This window comes from Ramularia collo-cygni (genome assembly GCF_900074925.1).
Source record: "Ramularia collo-cygni strain URUG2 genome assembly, contig: RCC_scaffold25, whole genome shotgun sequence".
Taxonomy (NCBI): domain Eukaryota; kingdom Fungi; phylum Ascomycota; class Dothideomycetes; order Mycosphaerellales; family Mycosphaerellaceae; genus Ramularia; species Ramularia collo-cygni.
The window spans coordinates 124,804-143,677 of NW_019716279.1; the positions used below are offsets into that span (position 1 = coordinate 124,804).

Consider the following 18,874-nt stretch of genomic DNA (forward strand, 5'->3'; position numbering starts at 1 on the left):
GCGCAAACCTTAAGAACTCTGTACAGCAGCCTGCCTCCGAACATGTATAGCGTCTCTGTATATCGGAAATTATTCCTGATATCTCCTTCTTCAATCTAATCTCCACGTCAGCATGAATGGCACGCCGAAGGTGAGAGGAGGAATCGCCTAAATCAGAGTTGAGGAGCATCCTACTTGGTATGGCGTCTCTATCTATACATCAATCTGCCCGCTCCGTCATATAGTACATCTCGTTGCTCTGGTAGTTTATCCTACGCTAAATTTGGATCATATGCTAGCACTCGGAACGCAACAGGCCTGCTTGTAGTCCTGGAGAATCCTGCTAAAAGTTTGGGGAGCCTGCGTTTGGGATGCAGACATCGGCCAGGCGTTTACCAGCATGCACGAGGCGAAGGCGTAAGAGGCAACTGTGACGGCTAGCATCGCGTCGCGGGAATCAACCTGCTGCTCTGGTGTTCAGAATCAAAGCGACAATCAAGCTATGGTATGGTCAGCATGTGGAGGCACAAGGAATGCGGAGCATCAGAATCCATACCCATAAAGACCAAGTACTTCGCCAAAAATCAGGATGAGGACCATGCCAACGAAAATCCGGGACTGCTGCATGTATGCACGTACACCCTGCAATACCGTCAGTCAAAGTTCGAACTCATCTGCTTCTTCACATACCGAATCTCCCACTATTCCAATAGCATAGCCAGCGGCCAGCCCGGTAAGGCCAACCGAAAGACCGCACGCTAGATGCATGCAGCCATTATATAAGCTGTAGTGCACCTCTGGTGGTGGCTTCATGCTGCCCGCTATCAAGACCGCTACCACAAGTGCATACACTGCGATGATACCCGACATGACAACCGGGATCAAWGACTGTGCTCAGATATTAGACTCGGTTCTTCTTCCGCATATGGCATGCTGCAAAGTACCTTCATGATGAGGTCCGGTCTGAATGTTCCCACATTGGCAATACCGATGCCTGACTTCGCTGTGCCATATGCCGCTCCTAAACCTGCCAATTCTCTCAGTATCTTGATTCATGTCACATCTTGCTGGCGGTGTCCATACATCCGAATATCATAGCAAACGCAATGCCCGCCATACCCAAGAAGGGTGCAAACTTTGGCGTCAACTCGGAGTCTGCCATGGTCGTGTCTCTCCTGGAGAATGAGGCTGCGGCGTGCAGATGATACGGTCTGTGAGGGTGATCGAGACGATGGAATCGAGGGAGTTGGAGTTGTCCTGGCTGATGATCTAGTCTGTTCATCGATGCACCCGCGAGGTAGGAGCAGGTGGCGCTAGCGCGTGGGTCCGAGCTTAATCCCGACTTCACGAATGGGGTCTCTTCTCTCCGCGCATTGAAGGACTTTGTGTGAGACGGCCTCGACCACCGCTCCTGACCAGGATCACACTGGCCAGACTGAGGACTCGTAGCGTTCTCTCACCGCGGACAACTGCACCAATTTCATACGCCGCGCAGTCCGCTCTGAACATCACCGGCTTCCACCACCGCGGCCGACACCGACGCCGGCGCACCGGACCCAACGCCGTTGGAGCGCAGCTGACACTCGTCTCCCTACGCGGACGCATCCGTCACGAGCGGCCTAGTCTTAGATACAACAGCCTGAGCGTGGGCCGCGGGGAGAGGTCCATATGGGCCGCAAGACGCTCGCAACATCAACCGAATCGCCATGGCCCAGTACCACTCCCAGCAGGGTCGCGACTATGCCCGCGGCCCGCCTAGCATGGGCGGTGCGAGCAGCGCGCAGCGAGATGCAGCCTTTTCCAACATATTCGGCGGGCCGCCGCCTGGCCGAACTCACACGATGACGGGGCCTATGCCGCCGCAAGACCGAGCCAACACCATGTCTGCCGCGACGCAGCAGTATGCGCAGCGAGCACCACCAATGAGGCCTGGTGCTCAGCAGAATGGCTATGCAGGTCCTTCTGGACCATTGGATGGTCCAAATGGCTATCCCCAGCAACAGCAGTATGGCCAACCTTCGCCTCAGCGACGCCCGCCGCCCCAGAACCTGCCACAGCCCATTCGCCCTGATCGTGTCCCTTACGGTCAACCGCAGCGACTCGAAGGACGCGGTCCCCCTCCACCTGGCTACCAGCGCTCCTTCACACAGCGCCCCATGGGCCCGAATGGTCCTGCTCTCAACGCAGATCCATACCGCTCCCAATCGCTTGCTATGAATCCCAGACCGATGTATCAACCTCCAGGGGCGGTCGGTAGTCACACCATATCCCCCGCGCACGCATTCCGACACCCATCGCAAAATCCGAGCCTGGCCAGAACCACAGCCCACGGCAGAGTAGTGCCCGACAGGCCTTTGGACGAGCGCACAATGTCCATGTCGTCGTACACTCGGGAAGACTTTGCGCAAACAATGAGTGGCAGGACAATACCTAGTCGTCGGAGGGAATCGGGAGATACAACCGTAAGCGAGACACCCACGATGAATGGCTATCACCCCGATCGAGGGGCAAATGGGCATGGTATAAATGGAAGGCACGCGAGCTCTGGCAGCYAGTATACACAAAGCTCGCGGACAATGTCCATGGCGTCTACCATAGCTCCATCGGACAATCAATCGCCACGGCCGTCTGTTGGGAATGGGCGTTCGGACAGCCAATTATCTCGGGCCGGAACGATGGTCGCACAAAAGCGGCCCTCCCTCGTGTATGGAGCGCTGCTTTCCAACGTTGCATCCGCGTTTCGCGAAAGGGTTGCCGTGCAGGAAAAGGAAAAGGACGGTCTGGTCTATACCAATGCATTCAGTGGTTACGAGGCAGTCGAGTTGATTGCATATATTATTCGGACGTCAGACAGGAATTTGGCATTACTTCTTGGGCGATCGCTGGACGCCCAGAAGTTCTTCCATGAAGTCGCATATGCGCATAGACTCCGCGATTCACCAAACGAGGTTTATCAGTTCAAGGAGACCATCAACGAAGAGCCGCCCGAGGTCAATGGCGTATTCACGCTGCTCACCGAATGCTATTCGCCCACCTGCAACAGAGACAATCTCTGCTACTCGATTGCGTGTCCCAGGCGCCTGGAACAGCAACAACGACTAAACATGAAGGTGACACCGGGGTTGAAGCGGGAGACATCGCGCTCCAGTTTGCACGATGAGTTCGACAGTGTTGAGCAGAAGTTGTGGATCAACACGGTATCGAAAGAGGTCTCGGACAGCGTCAGTGAYATGGAGAAGAAACGTCAGGAAGTCATTTCTGAGCTCATGTACACTGAGCGAGACTTTGTTAAGGACTTGGAGTATCTGCGCGACTTCTGGATCAAGCCATTGAGGATGCCCGATGTTTCGCCCATCCCGGACCACCGGCGAGAGAAATTCATCCGAACTGTATTCTCGAATTGCCAGGAAGTCCACGGTGTCAATTCGCGTATGGCTCAGGCATTGACGCGACGACAGCAGCAGAATCCTGTGGTCCGTAACGTGGGTGATATCTTCTTGGAGTATGTGCCGCAGTTTCATCCGTTCATTCGGTATGGTGCAAACCAACTGTTTGGGAAATTCGAATTTGAAAAGGAGAAAGGCTCCAATCCTGCATTTGCTCGCTTCACTGAGCGGACCGAACGTCTGAAGGAGTCGCGAAAACTGGAGCTTAACGGTTATCTCACGAAGCCCACCACTCGTCTAGCGAGATATCCATTGCTCCTGGAGAATGTGCTCAAGTTCACTGATGAGACCAACCCTGATATCAAGGATCTTCCAAAGGTGATTGAACACATCAGACAATTCTTGAGTAGGGTGAATGAGGAATCGGGCAAATCCGAGAATCATTACAACCTGATGAACCTCAATGCTCAGCTCAAGTGGGGAGCCATCCCGCACATGGATCTCAAACTGACCGAAGAGACAAGACAGCTGATCTTCAAGAGCGCTCTGAAGAAGACCCCCACAGCTGAGCAGGCCGACGTAACCACTTACTTGTTTGATCACGCGGTACTCATTGTTCGTGTGAAGACGGTGAACAAGCGAGAAGAAGTCCGAGTCTATCGCAAGCCGATCCCGCTTGAGCTATTGCAGATCAAAGAGATGGATCAAGTGTTGCCCCGGATGGGGATCGCCAAGCGACCTTCCTCGAGCATGATCCCTGGCGTGGGCCGAGTGGCTGCCAAACCACCTCCTACCGAGCAAGGCTACCCCATCACTTTCAAAGGTCTCGGCAAGGGCGGCTATGAGCTGACTCTCTTCTGCACCAACCAATCCCAACGAGAGAAATGGATGGAGCACATCATGACGCAAAAGGAGAAGCTTTCGGAGCGACACAAGATCTTTACCATGGCAAAGTTGAACGAAGGTTACTTCAACGCAACTGTGCGGGTCAATTGCTGCAAACCGATGGACGGTGGAAGGAAGCTTGTTATTGGCACTGACTTCGGCGTCTACGTTTGTGAGCGAAAGCCCAAAGATGCATCGATGAAGCCGCGCCGAGTCCTAGACACCAAACTCGTCACGCAACTTGAGGTGCTGGAGCAGCACCAGATTCTCATTGTGCTGGCCGACAAGGCCGTGTACAGCTTCCCACTAGAGGCTTTGGAAGAGGAAAGCCCCAGTGCTCCAWCAAAACGCGGCCGGCGGATATGCCATGCTAGCTACATTAACTCCGGCATGTGCAACGGGCAGACCTTGGTGTGTTGCGTCAAGTCGTGGTCGATTTCATCCACCGTCAAGGTGTTTGAGCCCATGGATACCATGACCAAAGGGAAGAAGAAGTCTGGCCTTGCAAAGATGCTCGCCAGTGGTCAAGAAGTTTTGAAGCCATACAAAGAGTTCTACATCCCCATGGAAAGCAACAGCATTCACTTCTTGAGGAGCAAGCTGTGTGTAGGAGGCGCCAAAGGTTTCGAGATCGTGTCTTTGGAAACGCTCGAGACACAGTCACTCCTGGATCAGGCCGACACCTCGCTCGACTTTGTGGCTCGGAGGGAGAACGTCAAGCCCATCTATATTGAGCGCAACACGGCCGAGTTCTTGCTGTGTTACAATGACTTCTCCTTCTATGTCAACAAGAATGGCTGGAGAGCGAGAGGTGACTGGAAGATTCTGTGGGAGGGCTCACCCAACGCTTTCGCAACGTGGGGTGAGAAGTACATACTCGCATTCGAGCCGGAGTTTATTGAAATTCGGCAGAGCGACACGGGCGGACTTGTGTGCATACAGACGCACAAGAACATCCGCTTCTTGCATCAGAGCACGAGAGAGGTATGTCTTGTTTGGGGGGATATGCTTGACGGTGACGGTAAGCTGACGAGATTCGCAGATTCTTTATGCCTACGAAGACGAATTAGGAGACGATGTGATTGCGTCGTTGGACTTCTGGGGCAGGCCTCAATCTCCTCAGCCTCAACTGAAGTGAGCGGGGAACAGCCAAGGTTGTGCTGTTGTGGTCCAGACGACGATGTAGTTGCAAACCTGTATGAAAAATCGAAGAAGATGAAAGCGATGACTTGGTTTTTCCATCCCCTGCCCTGCACTTAGTTTTTAGTGATCGGCTTGCATTCTCGTGTACGATGCGTCCACCGGTACTCGGTATAAGAATAGTCCGGTCAACACGAAGTCGCGGGTGCGTGAATAGATCTCATCGGCCCGGTCTCCGGCATGATTGTTGATGAATATGTATATCGTGTGGCGGTGTTGTACTGAATACGAAACTGTTCAGGTTCACTCTCAATCAGGAACACGAGATGCATTCCGGTGCGGTTACCTCAAAGTATCATGTCTCGTGTTTCAAGTACATCGGTCGATGGGCGCCGAGCACCACAAGCTTTTTGCTTGCTTTGAGGCGTGTTCCCATGAGGGTTGTGAGGATTTGAGCTGTGAGAGAAGCCATGGGTTTATGATGTTGAGAAGATCACTCGGCGAGATGTTGAATATTGTGCCAGGACCCTATTGACGCGGCACCTTCATCGCTGCAAGGCAATTTCGATGGAGCGGACTTGGGAGCGGACTATACATCTGCACCAATACTTAGTAGCTGTACACTACACCCTCACGCGCAAGTGCGTCAATGGTGATTTTGCAGGTACCGGGATGTTACGGTGCTTCCATTGTTTCRTATTGTGGGGAGCCGGTGATTAAAAGTCTGTGTGCTCCAGGATCTCTAATGGAATCTTCGGCGGAGGAACACTCCGCCACACGTCATTGACACACACATGGGACGAGATTAAGCTTCGCGATAGATCTTCGACGATGGCATGATGCGACATTGGCATCTTGTTGATGGAAGCGCGCGGCGAGATTGAAGCGATATTACGGCGTGCTTTTGCAGTCCACCGCGCTAGAGGGCTGTTCGCCGTTTGCCCGTTGACACGTGAGAAGCGTGAACGCTCCGTTGTTTTGCACTATGACGCTGATGCCGATGCTGATGCTGCAATGTGGAGGGGGATTGGGAGTCGGCCGTTTGCGACGCGTGTCTCGAGCTCGCTTCCAAACGGCGGAAGGCGAGCAGGCGGAAGCGCTGGGAGATCGATCACCATCGACCCACGTATATCACTCCGTATTACGCACGCGGCGTTGGATGAGAAGCGGTAGACTCATCCTCTGCAAGTTCACACTCCGTATGAATTGCTTGGTCTGGGTCGGTCCTATCGGTAGCGCACAAGCGACATTCACACGGCTGTCTCCCGATTCCCGAGCATTGAAGGCTGAAACACTCGACACGGAGGCCCCCAAGATGGAAACACATAGTTTTGTGACGCCAGTCTGCTCTGGTTTCTTGCAGTCGCACACACAGTGATCAATCTCAGCAGCGTGTCCGCCCTGTGTTGCAATCCATCCCCTGTCGTTCTTTGTTCGCACCTCCAACCTGCCTCGTATCATTGCTGTGCCGTTCGTTGGTTGAGACCTTGGCTTGTGTTAGGGCCGGCAGACGCGTCAAAAGCTCTAACTCCCTTTAGTGCACATCCCGGATTGCAGCCTATCAGCGGCGCCATCGCCCTCGCACCCACACAATCTGCTGCCCTGTCCTGGCCGCACGAGGGTGACGGCTTTTGTGAGTGGAGCCAAACCGGAGAGCTGTGAGCTTGGGGAGAGGTACGTTGCATACAGTCCACAAAAGGTACGACGCTCGCCCTCCCTTCGCTCCTCAATTCCACCCCCCGTGCACGACCATGGCTGCCACCCGTCATCGCCAGCACGTTTGATGTAGCAGCCAATTAACAACAAACCGGCGTAGCAGGGCATTTGGGAAGATCCCCAGGAAAAAAACTCCAACGGCCGATCAACAGTAGTCCCGAGATTGACTGATTGATCAAAGGCTGGACATCCTGGCTCGTACTCCACCAGCAAGTGCCACGCCCGCCTTCACCAACCCTCGCTCGCTCGCTGCCGCTCTGTTTCCTTGTGGTTGTTGCTGTTATTCTCCCTTTATACCTCGACGGCGGCCTTGCAACATTCGAGCCCACTGCCTGCCCGCCCGCCCGCCCGCCTGCCGCCATGCTCACCTTTCGCCGCGCGCTTGTCGTGGCTGCCGTCATTATCACATGCTTCTTGCTGCTCCGGAATACACACGCCCCGCAACCAAACGCGCTGAAAATCAACAAGTCGCCCAAGCCCACGGGCTCCTACGCCGACAACCGCAAGATCGTCGAGGCCTCATCAGAAGCACCACATCCCGCTCCCGAACAGGCTCATGCCGCGACCTCCGCGACCTCCAACCGCGATGGTGACCGTGTTGCAATGGCCAAGAAACCGCGTCCGCAAATCCCAATGGCCGACCTACAATTACAACCGCTCCGCAAGCAGCTCGCTTATGCCTTTCCTTACGATCCCGAGGGCAAGTTCCCCGCCTACATATGGCAGACGTGGAAGTATGCTCCTTCCTCTGGTGAATTCGCGGAGGAGTTGAGACCAGCAGAGGCTTCGTGGACCCAGCTCCATCCCAGCTTCGTACATGAAGTCATCACCGATGATGTTGCCGTCAACATGATTCGACACTTTTACGCCAGCCTGCCGGAAGTGCAGGAAGCATACAATGCCCTCCCGGCGCCCGTGCTCAAGGCCGACTTCTTCCGTTACTTGATCCTGCTCGCCCGAGGCGGCATCTACAGTGACATTGACACGACCGCCTTGAAGTCGGCCGTGGAATGGGTGCCCGCCGAAGTCCCACGGAGCAGCTATGGACTGGTCATTGGCATCGAAGCCGACCCTGATCGTGAGGATTGGCATGAGTGGTACTCTCGGAGGATTCAGTTCTGCCAATGGACCATCCAAAGCAAGCCCGGACACCCTGTACTGCTGGACATTGTTGCAACGATTACGGAGGAGACATTGCGGAGAAAGAAGGCTGGCGAGCTCACCTCGAAGAACATGAAGCAGGTCATGAAGAACGTTGTGGAGTTTACCGGACCGGCACTTTGGACAGACATCATCTTCAAGTTCTTCAACAACCCGGACTACTTTGACATGTCGACGAGCAAGGGCAACATCACGTGGCAGCAGTTCACTGGAATCACGCAGGCGAAGAAACTGGGTGATGTTGTTRTCCTGCCAATCACCTCGTTCTCTCCTGGTGTGCAGCAGATGGGTGCAGGTGACATTGACGACCCAATGGCATTTGTGCATCACACGTTTGAGGGTATGTAACTTGATAGTATTCCCGCGTCACAGGCTAACCATTCCACAGGCAGCTGGAAGCYCGAGAGCGAACGACACATTGGCGAGCAACAAGAGTAATTGTTCTCAATGTGATGGTCACGAGACATCACTTTCATCATGTTACTACATCAGGAAAGATGCTGGATGCATCTTAATCGGACGATTCCGCTTCAGACATGGAGCTTATACACATAGACCAGGCACCGGACGAACAATTCCCGGACCTATTGCATGACACAAAAGACCTGACCTATGGGTCCTCCCCGTCGTTACAACGGCGACGGCCACCCGACAGGTCTCCATCAAAGCTATTAAGCAGGGAGCTGCGTGGGAAAACTTCCAAGCTTCGAAAGCTTAGGGATGCATCGCTATTCAAGTGCTGAATGGCGCCTTGTTTTCGATTGTTGTTAGGTGTTGATTTCATGGTTTGCGTGGAGCGGTGGCGCAGCATTAAAGGCGTTCTTCTACAGATGAGCAATACCATGCATCATGTTCGATATGATACCGAGATATTCATATTGCTTTGTCCTTTGACCTTACACAACGCTTCCAACATTCTCATCTTCTGCTAACAGGATTCCACCACCACTGCGACCATCACTAACGCCGCTAATAGGGACCCCGCCGARCCCCAGAATCTAAGAGTGCGATTTCCCTGCCTTGCGATGGCTGCTCGAAGTTCTTCATTGCGGGCATCGGCGTTATCGCGCTCAACAAATGCCGCTCTTGCAACTTCGACGGTTGCTCGGCTCGTGATCTCGCTCTCCCGTTCGCGCCGCGAAGATGCACCAACGCAGTGCGCCATCGCTGCATTCTCCTGCCAGAGTCGTCTCATGTCAATCTCAAGATCCGCGATCCGGACTCGCGCCCGTTCCTCCCCAGCGCCACGCTCCTGAACAATGCCTTCCAAACGGCCTAGCGCCACCAACAGCGATTCGTTCTGTTGCCGCAGCTCACTTTCAAGCTCTCGAAACTCTGCCGTCTGCTCGTCAAACCGCAACTTCTCGCTCTCTTGAAGTTCTTCGAAGTCTCGGTCTTTCCGAGCGATTTCTTCGATGCCGTTTGCCCATTGCTTGGTCACCCAACTTTGACGCATGTCGCGCTTTTGGTTGTAGTCCTYGTTGCGGTCGCGATCCGCTTCTAGTCTGGCGATGGATTGACGATCAATGGAGCGCTGGGAGGTGAGGTGGGCGATTTCCCGTTTGTATTCTGCTAGGAGGTGGATGCTGCTCTCATCGCTTATTTGGAGAGGCGTTAGGGTGTACTGGTGGAGGGCTTCGTGGACGATTCGTTGCTTGAATGGATCTGAGTCCGGTGGCGTGAGGGGCTCTTCGGGAGACCTTGGGAGGGCGGAGAGTTCGGAGATGTGGTGGAATTTGTGGTGCTGATCGTTCGGGGAGTTTGGTGGTGCCCCTGTGAAGCTGCTTGTGGGTGAAGAGTCTGGGTTTGTCACGAACATGGCTCGACTGGGTGCTTGTGCTTTCGTCCTGGTTTGAAACATATTCTTGGTTATGGAGATGGCGGTACTGACCGACGATGGTGTTGAATTAATGAGAGCACTTATACTCTACGAGTCTGGAAGTCACCGTCTCGTGTTCTGGAAGCCTGGGGGAGTCTCAAGCGTTCTCTCGACGAGACAAGAAAGGAATGGTTCAGATCAGCATCCAGTCAGAAACATGCTTCAACATGGGATGTGCACGATATGCGACTTGCTGCTTCTTCAGAATCGACCAGCCGTCTGACACAGTGGCGGAAACTCGGCCGTGACTGTTGGCGTTCACTCTTCGCGACGAGGCAGCTTGTGCCTGCAAGAGAGACAATGTCTCGCTTTTGCTCAAAGAGAATCGATGGACTGTGTTCGATAGGGTCCAGCCGCTCACGTGGGGTAGAACTGTCGTTGACCTACAGCGTCTATGCAGCTTTCATGTTCACATCAACACGTGAAGTCGAATGTTATAGTCTCTTGTTGTGGCTACTACTACCCAGGCAGGCTTCAGTCGATAGGTGTCGAAAGAATGACTTGGTCAGGGTTCGTGTCCTCGTGAACGCATATGCGTATAGTTCTACCCTGACATGATATGAGATGATATGAAGACGCATTGACACCTCGTTCATGTGRAGAGTCCTTGAACGGCGTTTCGCAGCCTAGCAAAGAAATGATTTACACATTGAAGTGAATGAAAGTGATGGAAGTGGGGTCGAACGGATTTGATTCCGCACTCAATGACCACCAGACGCGAACACCTTGTCATCTCATCTGCGTCGCGACCACCGGCACAATAATCACCACCTCAACGACACCCACGATCCGCCAACATGAGTTCCAAAGTAATCAGCATAACTTCCACCCAGCACTTCTCCCAAACTCTCCAATCATCAACCTACCTCATCGTCGACTTTTATGCGGACTGGTGGTAAGTAGTAAAAAGAAGACACGCGAAGTTGGTCTGCTGGAGCTTTCAGMTCATCTCCCACAGCAAGACTATAGTACTGACCCGGGTCATATCTTTGAAGCGGACCATGTAAAGTCATCTCGCCTATTTTCGAACAACTCGCCGCGCAAGAGTCCAAACCCGGCCGCATCACTTTTGCAAAAGTCAACGTCGACAATCAGCGTCAAGTAGCCTCGAGTTATGGAATTTCCGCGTATGTCTCTCTTCTTCTTCAATCAGCATCGAAGTCTACGGAAGGCACCAATGCTAACATGACACTTTTCCAGAATGCCCACCTTCCTCGTCCTCAAAGGCTCCAAAGTAATCGAAACCGTCCGCGGCGCGAACCCCTCCGCTCTCCGATCCGCCATCCTCTCCGCAGCAGCAGACGCCGCCAAAGGACCCGCAAAAGCAAATCAAAGTCCCGTCTTCAGCAGTAAAGGACAGACGCTTGGAGGTGAGGGTTCGGGATCCAGTAGTAGTAGAGTGGCTTCGGGACCTAGCCTACCCAGCTTGAATCTCGGACAGCTCTTCTCTGCGCCTGCACCTTTTGCTCAGGGTCGAGGACTTCCGGCGACTATTGTGCGGTTTCTGGGACTTTATCTTTCTACGCTGTTTAGCTTTGATCCGAATAAGACGGCGGAGGATAGTCCGTTTGCGGTGAAGAAGACGAATGTGAGGTCGAGATGAGAAACATGCGAGGGAGGATGGTTTATGAGTTATGAAGGCGTTTGGGGAAATGGTATTTTGAGGGCTGAAAGGGGGGTGCAGAACGCGACAGAGTGCGGGCATAGAAGCTGGATACTCTACTTGAATGCAGCGCATCTGGACTCGTTTGTCTAAGCATCGACCGTGACAACCAACGAAATCAGTGAGTGCTGATAAACAGTAGTTGATGCTGTAATCTACGTGCCATATAACATATGCTGCGCTCTCATAGGTCCCAAAACTTTACACATCGCTCGTCCAGTCTAAACAATCTAGTCCGCCCACTGCTTCAAAGTCAATACGGTAGTGTACACCATGGTGCCAACTCCAAGCGTGATGAGCGTGATATCATACGCTTTCTCGGCCCACGTCTCCGCCACACCTTTCAAGTGCAAAGTCGGAGGATAGATGTAGACCAACGGCACGCATGCAAAAGCTCCAATCAAAGACACGAACTTGTCCAAATCGGAAGCACCCAAAATGGCAATACCGCCACACAACAGCATCATGGCACTGCGGAGTCCGTTCTTCCACCACTTGACACTCTTGCTCTTCTTTCCTGAAGCCCTATCTCCAAAGATGGCTTGCTCGATGATTCTCACGGCCRGGAATAGCTGAACTGGCTCTCCGACAAGCACCGCCATGGAATAGAGGAACTGCACGGCGTTGACCAGCTTGCTCTCTTGCGGAAAGTTGGAAATGACCTGAATCTTGGTGTCCTCGCCAAAGGTTGCATAACAGAGTGCTCCCACGGAGGTGAAGATGATTGTGATGATGAACATGACTAGGTACARCAAGTAGCTGAACTTCTCCGGCTGCTTCATCGATGACTGAATGGGGAGAATGAGCCCGATGCCTTCAAAGGTGAAGATGGCGGAGCCGATGGTTAGTGTGAACGAGTTCGAGTTGAAAAGCGATACGCTAGGAGCCATTCCCTGAGTTGCGAGACTGGCGATATCGTAATACCAGATATAGACCAATCCAATCAGGATGAAGACATCGGCGAGGAGGGCAGCAGGACCGAGTTTGGAGATGTTTCGGATCAGTGCCAGCGGGATGAGGAGCACGAATTGAATCGCAATGAGGGCTGGGGTACCAAATGGTTGGTCTTTGTGCGCAGGTACGACGGCGTTTAGGAACGAAAGGAGGTTCTCCGCTGTGAAGATGAGTCCAGCGCATACGAATCCCAATTGAGACAGGGTGATCGAACAAAGGACCAGAGATCGGAATTTGCCTCCAAAGATGGCATCTCCAAGCTCACCATAACCTCCACCGCCGTATTTAGTCCTGCACTGCAGCAAAAGCCGGAAGCAAAGTGTCGTGATGATGGAGACCAAGATAAGCGTAACTGATGAAAAGAGGATTCCGCCGTTCCGGAAGGCCTTGGGTAGGAACATGATACCAGTTCCAACAAAAGCCTTCAAAAGCGTGAAGAAAGTCTTGGTGGTACCCGCTTCACCTTCCCGCTTGATCCTCTTCGAACTTTTGCGCCGTTTGGCAAGCAGTGGGCGTCGCTCGCCTCGTCGTGAATCATTCTGAGCAGCGTCATCATCATCATCGTCCTGGATTGCCGATTCATCATCGTCATCCGAGTCGGTGTCTTCGAGGTCTTCGCCTGCGAAGCTASCATACAGTTCCAGAAAGGATACAAAGTTTCTCGTCACAGGCGTGGCAATGGTGCTTAACCGTCTCTGCACCGTATGTCTCTGCACATATTGTCGGCGAAATCCGCCAGGCTCCAGTTGTTGCTCAATGGCCGGTTCGTCAGCCGATATAATTTGATTCTGATCGCTGGTGAGGTGGGAAAAAGTTGCGGATCTTTTGGGAGCATTGGCCCGTGCCTTGATTTTGAAAATGTCCCTGTGCATGTCGCCACCTTGCAGTGTCAAGGAGGACTGCGGCGGCGAGCTTGACAGGTTCCGGAGCAGAGATGTCGTTGCAGATGCATCTACACTCTCGTAAGCCACGGCTTCTGGCTCTGCGGAATAGCCCTCTGGCAAATGTCGGTCGACGATCGCAGCTTCTCGAACCTCCGGAGTTTCGGACATTCTGACAGATTCGAGGTTGGCTATCAGTTAGTTGTCTTCAGTACGGGGGAGAGAGATGGGATAAAAATGCTCCAGCAATGAATTGCCCGATGAGCAGGAATGACGATGGGGGAGTTGAGAGCTCTGAAAGATGAGGTTGGAAGATTGAGAGACACCCTAAGCCTAATTTATTTCGTGAACCTAAGTTTCCAAGCTGATCATCGGACAGTGGACACCCTGATCATCCCGCCAACTAGCTAGCTCGGATTCACGAAGCATTGCGGAGGTTGGCCTGGATCTCCCCGGATGGCAGGGCAGGGCATGGAAAACACCAATGTGCCACCATGCCGTGCATGACCGTCGTGAGGACTTGCCCGATGCGCAGGTCAGATTCCGTCTGCAAGGCACGGTGACAGTTACAAAGTGACCCGGATCGATGCCAACTGCAAGTCCAATCGAAGGACCCCCATGCTCAATTTTTGGCTGCTATGACTTTGCTAGTAGCTTCCTTTTCCTTCCACGATCCTTCCTCCCAAAACTTCAACACACTTGATCCTGTCCCAAATAGCGAAAACGACGGACTTCGAGCTTGCTCGCATGCACTACAACGCCATTCCAACATTTCAATATCCTCCTCCACCGACACACACGCCGCCCGTTATGAAAACAGCAGACTAACCTAACGAAAAGGCCCGGGGTATTAGTCTCCAACGATTATAGTAAAGACATGACAAGAATTCGAGAAAAGAAACCTTCTCCTCCCAATACATCTGCAAGCTCTCAACACACTTAAGCAGTCTCTTCTTCTGCCCAACCAGGGAGGGTGCCTTCGGATACACCAAGTCCATATGCGCCGTTGCCGTAGCCACCGAAGCCCTGGTGTTGCTGGTGTTGCTGCTGCTGCTGCTGTTGCTGCTGCTGAGAATGCGGCTGCAACGAAAATGCAGGCAAGCTCACAGTCCGACTGTGCTGGCTTCGCTGTGCGTTCTGGCTGGAATAGGACGAGTTCATGGGCATTCCATTCGCGCTAATGTTGACACTCTGATGGCTTCCATGACCAAAGTGGTGATTGGTGGCACTCGGAGGCTCCAGACCGATGGATCTATTGCCCGTGACTTCATTGGGAGAGCTGTAGAAAGCTTGCTGCGTGCTTGACATGTTGCCATTAGGCTGAGCCTGGTAAGACTGCGAGTAGCCTGCGCTGCTGTCAGGGCTACCAAGTTCGTGACGCTGCTGCTGTAATGCGTGCTGCTCCGCGGCTGCTTGCGCGTTCTGCTGCGACGCTGCGAGGTACAGTGTCAACGGGTTATTGCTACCTGTGTTGAAGATGGTCGAAGCCGTGGGACCATGGCGTGGATCGTAGCTGTTCGAAGGACCCGAGCTGACCGGTGAGATGGAGTTATGGGTCCGGCTAGGAGCAAGGCCGTTGACAGGAGAGGAAGAGCTCATCCCATTGGTTGGGTCCTGCGACTGCTGTTGCTGCTGCTGCTGCTGCTGCTGGAGTTGTTGCTGGTTGACCACCTGTCTAGGTGGGTTGCCGCAGCGATCCTTGCCAAAGTTGACCTTGAATCGCTTGTACTCTTCCTTTCCTCGCACGGCTTCGATCGCTTTGATGGCGTTTGCAATGTTGGTGAAGTTGACAAATGCGCAGCTCTTCTCACGCAGTGTGTTGACAAGCTCAATCTCGCCGTACTCTTGGAAGTCGTGTCTAAGACGGTCCTCGGTCCACGTCTCATCAAGATTGCCGATATAGACGTTTCGCGACGCGCCGCCAGAGACTGCCAGGGCGATGGCGGGCGGAAGTGCTCCTGAGTGCTTGCCCCAGCCAATCTTCAAACGTCTGTTGTGAATCATCAGACCTTGCAAGTTGCTCAGTGCGTAGAATGAGGCAGCTGAGGTTGGGTCGATGAACGTCACAAAGCAGATGTGCTTGTCTGGAATGTAGCGAATGTGGTGTAGAAGACCACCTCGCACGACATTGCAAATCTCCTCAATGGTAGTCTCGGGGTGAATGTTGCCCAGGTAGACGGTTCGGTTGCCCAGGTTGTTCACGCCACCTGCCGTGGTTGCTACAGCCGCAGCAGCAACGGACTGCTGTGCGAGAGCGTTCGTGATCAAATCGCGGTCGGCTCCGTTCAGGACATGCGCATATCCAGGGGCAATGCCCAAATACTGCGCAGCGTTCTGCTGCTGCGTCTTCGAGACGTATGCACATCGATCCTTGCCGTAGTAGACACGACGAGGTGCCTGCCACTTGGGGTCCTGAGGAAGCTGAGACACAGCCTTGATCGCGTTCCCAATCGATAGGAAATGAACGAAGCCAATCGCCTTCTCCCTCACAATCTTCACGGTGTCGATGGGCCCAAATTTGCTCAAATCCTCACGCAGCTCCTCCTCGGTGGTTTCTTCCGGCAGGTTCCCGAGATACACATTGCGCGATGCACCGGCTTGCTGAACCGCAAGAGCGACTGAAGTGGGCACCGATGAGGGCTTGCCCCAGCCAATCTTGATGTCCTGGCCCTTGATCGACAGCTTCTTCAAGATCGCATCGGAATGGAAGTGTGTGGCGGAGCTCCCGTCCAGGAACGAGACGAACGCGCAATTCTTGTCTGGCAGAAGACGAACGGACTCGATCTGTCCGCTGCGTACATGTCCGAGTATTTCCTCTGCCGAAGTCTCAGGGGGTATGTTTCCAAGATAGACTGTGCGGCTGGTTCCTGACACCACGCCTTGCCCCATGTGCATCGCTGGGGCGTATGATGCCATTTGACCGCCTCCTAGTGCGTTGAATCCAGTGGTTGGAGATTGCATTGCTCCAAAGTAAGACGACGCGCCAAAAGCAGTTGGAGACCCCATGTTCGGGTACCCGCCCGGCGAGAACGGAGCCTGTTGMTGCTGGAAAGCCTGGTTCATGTTCATGCTCATACTCATACGGTTTTGATGCTGAGCTCCATTTTGGGGTTGGGTAAAGTTGGCGAAGCTCTGAAACTGCGGAGACTGAAAGGTCGACGGTGAGCCAGGCTGGAATGGGCTGCCCATCAAAAGCTGCGATGGAAGCAGAGGCGTGAAGTTCATGTCGTAGCCTGTCTGTGGGGTCGCCATATCTGTGCCATTGCTGTAGTAGTTGTTGTTGTTGTTGTTCGACACGCGGTTGGTATTGATTGGCGCGACATTGCTCTGGGGGCGTCTGTCACCAAAGCCGCTAACCGACTGTTGGGAGGAGTGAAAAGATCCCTGAGAATATCCATTTCCGTCGGAGTTTGCGGGTCTCATGGCGAAAGACTGTGTCTGGCGATGCCCCATGCTGGGTGCGGCGGACATGTTATCGTTCTGCATGCCGAGCAGGTGCGGCGGCAGTGCGAGACTGTCCCGCGGGTTTGCTGAGAGGACGGCCGTGGTGGATGGTGTTGAGGTCCGGATCTCGAGGGACCGGACGTAAGGCTGATGGAGAATGGGCGATGATAAGAAGGGTAAACACCACCTTGCGATGTGCTCGAGTAGATAATYCGATTCCTACTGCATTGTGTTAGCTGCACATGCAAGGTCGATCGCATCAAAGCACAGCGATTTTGCGAGCAGCTCGGCGGGACTCACAAGATCTGGAGAGTGGGAAGAGAATGCGAAGCCGGTGAGCGCAGCAAAAGCAAACCTCAGGTTGCTTGTATCCAATATGTACAGTCCTTACAACTGAAGGTATGTCTCTTCGATCAATGCTATCGCCTCCCTGCTCTATGCAAGCTGCTCCCGGTGATCCAGCTTCGGGTTCGGAAATTAGGCCTTGTCGGTAGAGATATATAATGTAATGAACAGTGGTAGGAATTGGCGAGAATTGAACGCGACGCAGCTCGAATGAGAATGTATGAAGAAAGAGAAGGCAAAGACCGACGATGCAGCGAGCACTACGCAACGCTTGAAGGAGGAAAGAAGACAGGCGCCTTGCGAAATGTCAAGTACAAGGACCCGGCATGCAAACAGGAGCTAAGGAGATGAGGGATCAACCAAAAAGGGATGACGGTCGTTCCGCACCTTCTACTCTGCTTCTAGCCGGTTACCATGTTGGGTTAGAGTGAGAGGGCGGCCGGGGTTTATAAATACCAGCGTGAACATCGGGAAGGTTTGTATTCCATTGATCGTGGAGCATTCGTAGATGGCCAGTTATGATCCAGGACGCCGGTTTCACGACGCTGGTGCATGGACGGTTTGAACGACATCGCGGAGGGCCTCGTGGGATTYGCAGGGCTTTGATGAGGAGATTGCGAGTAGATCACCGGGTCAGAGCGTCTGGTGCCTGAATGGGAGGCGCTAAAATCGGCCACACAGGCGCGGCGACGCTGCGATCCGGCGTGCATGATGAAGCCGCATCTAGGAAGGAGTCCCTGGCACATTTATTGATGCCGTGTCTCCCAGCTTTTTTCTCGGTCCGGAGACATGTGCCTCGATGGTCTTGTACAGTGCGGTAGAGCGACGTGAGGCAGCCAGCACACAGCCAGCAGATAGATTGCTCTGCCGCTCCGCTCGCCACCCGCTGCGTGGATACGAGATTCCGAGGATTGGCTTTGGGGGGAGGACCGGAAGGAGTCCAGGACCACCGTCGATGCCCCAGCTCCAGCACATCCATCAATTCTGTGATGAAACAGACAGGTCTTGCTGCGGGACGAGTGGGGAGAGTGGCTGCGTGGGAGATGATGGTCGTAGCAGACATGCAGGGATCCGCACCCACCTTGTGCTGCGGCAGACACTGAACCCCGACGCGGATGACTTGCCGGGCGAGGTGACCTGTCCTGGTACCGCCAATGATGATGTTCTTGTCACCACCGAGCTGGCCTGGCCTGGCCATGGTAATCTGGCACCAGATCAGGGAAGCAGTCGCAACGAGTCGATGATGCCCGAATGACCACAACGCATCATCAGGTGTCGTCGCTTTACGCTTCGACGGGATGGCACGGGCGGCAAAACTCATGAGATTGACGGTGCGTGATGGAAGGCATCGTCAATATGTCAAAAATATGCTAGGTGCTGTTCTCTACATAACCTCACAGGTTCACCTCAGCCCACAAGCTGTGATTGTGAAGACCTCTGC

The 18,874-nt window shown here is 53.6% G+C and overlaps 8 protein-coding genes; 3 read left to right on the forward strand and 5 right to left on the reverse strand.

The window, feature by feature from the left end:
* Nucleotides 1–436: 436 nt before the first annotated feature.
* Nucleotides 437–1,141, reverse strand: RCC_10869 (probable V-type ATPase subunit C` (VMA-11); the record flags this gene model as incomplete). XM_023776095.1 has 5 exons in its annotated part: nt 437–479; nt 536–621; nt 670–867; nt 924–1,006; nt 1,063–1,141. 5 exons carry the CDS (start codon nt 1,139–1,141, stop codon nt 437–439), a joined length of 489 nt encoding a protein of 162 aa, XP_023631863.1.
* Nucleotides 1,142–1,685: 544 nt separating this feature from the next.
* RCC_10870 (related to Rho guanyl nucleotide exchange factor (Rom2)) lies at nt 1,686–5,388 on the forward strand (the record flags this gene model as incomplete). XM_023776096.1 has 2 exons in its annotated part: nt 1,686–5,234; nt 5,293–5,388. The coding sequence occupies 2 exons, from the start codon at nt 1,686–1,688 to the stop codon at nt 5,386–5,388; spliced, it is 3,645 nt and encodes a 1,214-aa protein (XP_023631864.1).
* Nucleotides 5,389–7,466: 2,078 nt separating this feature from the next.
* On the forward strand, nt 7,467–8,705 carry RCC_10871 (related to mannosyltransferase; the record flags this gene model as incomplete). XM_023776097.1 has 2 exons in its annotated part: nt 7,467–8,607; nt 8,656–8,705. The coding sequence occupies 2 exons, from the start codon at nt 7,467–7,469 to the stop codon at nt 8,703–8,705; spliced, it is 1,191 nt and encodes a 396-aa protein (XP_023631865.1).
* Nucleotides 8,706–9,195: 490 nt separating this feature from the next.
* RCC_10872 (uncharacterized protein) lies at nt 9,196–10,086 on the reverse strand (the record flags this gene model as incomplete). The annotated part of the gene is made up of 1 exon (XM_023776098.1): nt 9,196–10,086. One exon carries the CDS (start codon nt 10,084–10,086, stop codon nt 9,196–9,198), a length of 891 nt encoding a protein of 296 aa, XP_023631866.1.
* Nucleotides 10,087–10,943: 857 nt separating this feature from the next.
* RCC_10873 (related to thioredoxin) lies at nt 10,944–11,749 on the forward strand (the record flags this gene model as incomplete). XM_023776099.1 has 3 exons in its annotated part: nt 10,944–11,041; nt 11,142–11,273; nt 11,347–11,749. 3 exons carry the CDS (start codon nt 10,944–10,946, stop codon nt 11,747–11,749), a joined length of 633 nt encoding a protein of 210 aa, XP_023631867.1.
* A 290-nt stretch (nt 11,750–12,039) lies between these two features.
* On the reverse strand, nt 12,040–13,815 carry RCC_10874 (probable AVT3-involved in amino acid efflux from the vacuole; the record flags this gene model as incomplete). The annotated part of the gene is made up of 1 exon (XM_023776100.1): nt 12,040–13,815. The coding sequence occupies one exon, from the start codon at nt 13,813–13,815 to the stop codon at nt 12,040–12,042; it is 1,776 nt and encodes a 591-aa protein (XP_023631868.1).
* Nucleotides 13,816–14,583: 768 nt separating this feature from the next.
* On the reverse strand, nt 14,584–17,067 carry RCC_10875 (related to RNA binding protein Nrd1; the record flags this gene model as incomplete). The annotated part of the gene is made up of 1 exon (XM_023776101.1): nt 14,584–17,067. The coding sequence occupies one exon, from the start codon at nt 17,065–17,067 to the stop codon at nt 14,584–14,586; it is 2,484 nt and encodes an 827-aa protein (XP_023631869.1).
* Nucleotides 17,068–18,058: 991 nt separating this feature from the next.
* On the reverse strand, nt 18,059–18,754 carry RCC_10876 (uncharacterized protein; the record flags this gene model as incomplete). Its single annotated transcript, XM_023776102.1, has 1 exon — nt 18,059–18,754. One exon carries the CDS (start codon nt 18,752–18,754, stop codon nt 18,059–18,061), a length of 696 nt encoding a protein of 231 aa, XP_023631870.1.
* Between the last annotated feature and the right edge of the window lie 120 nt (nt 18,755–18,874).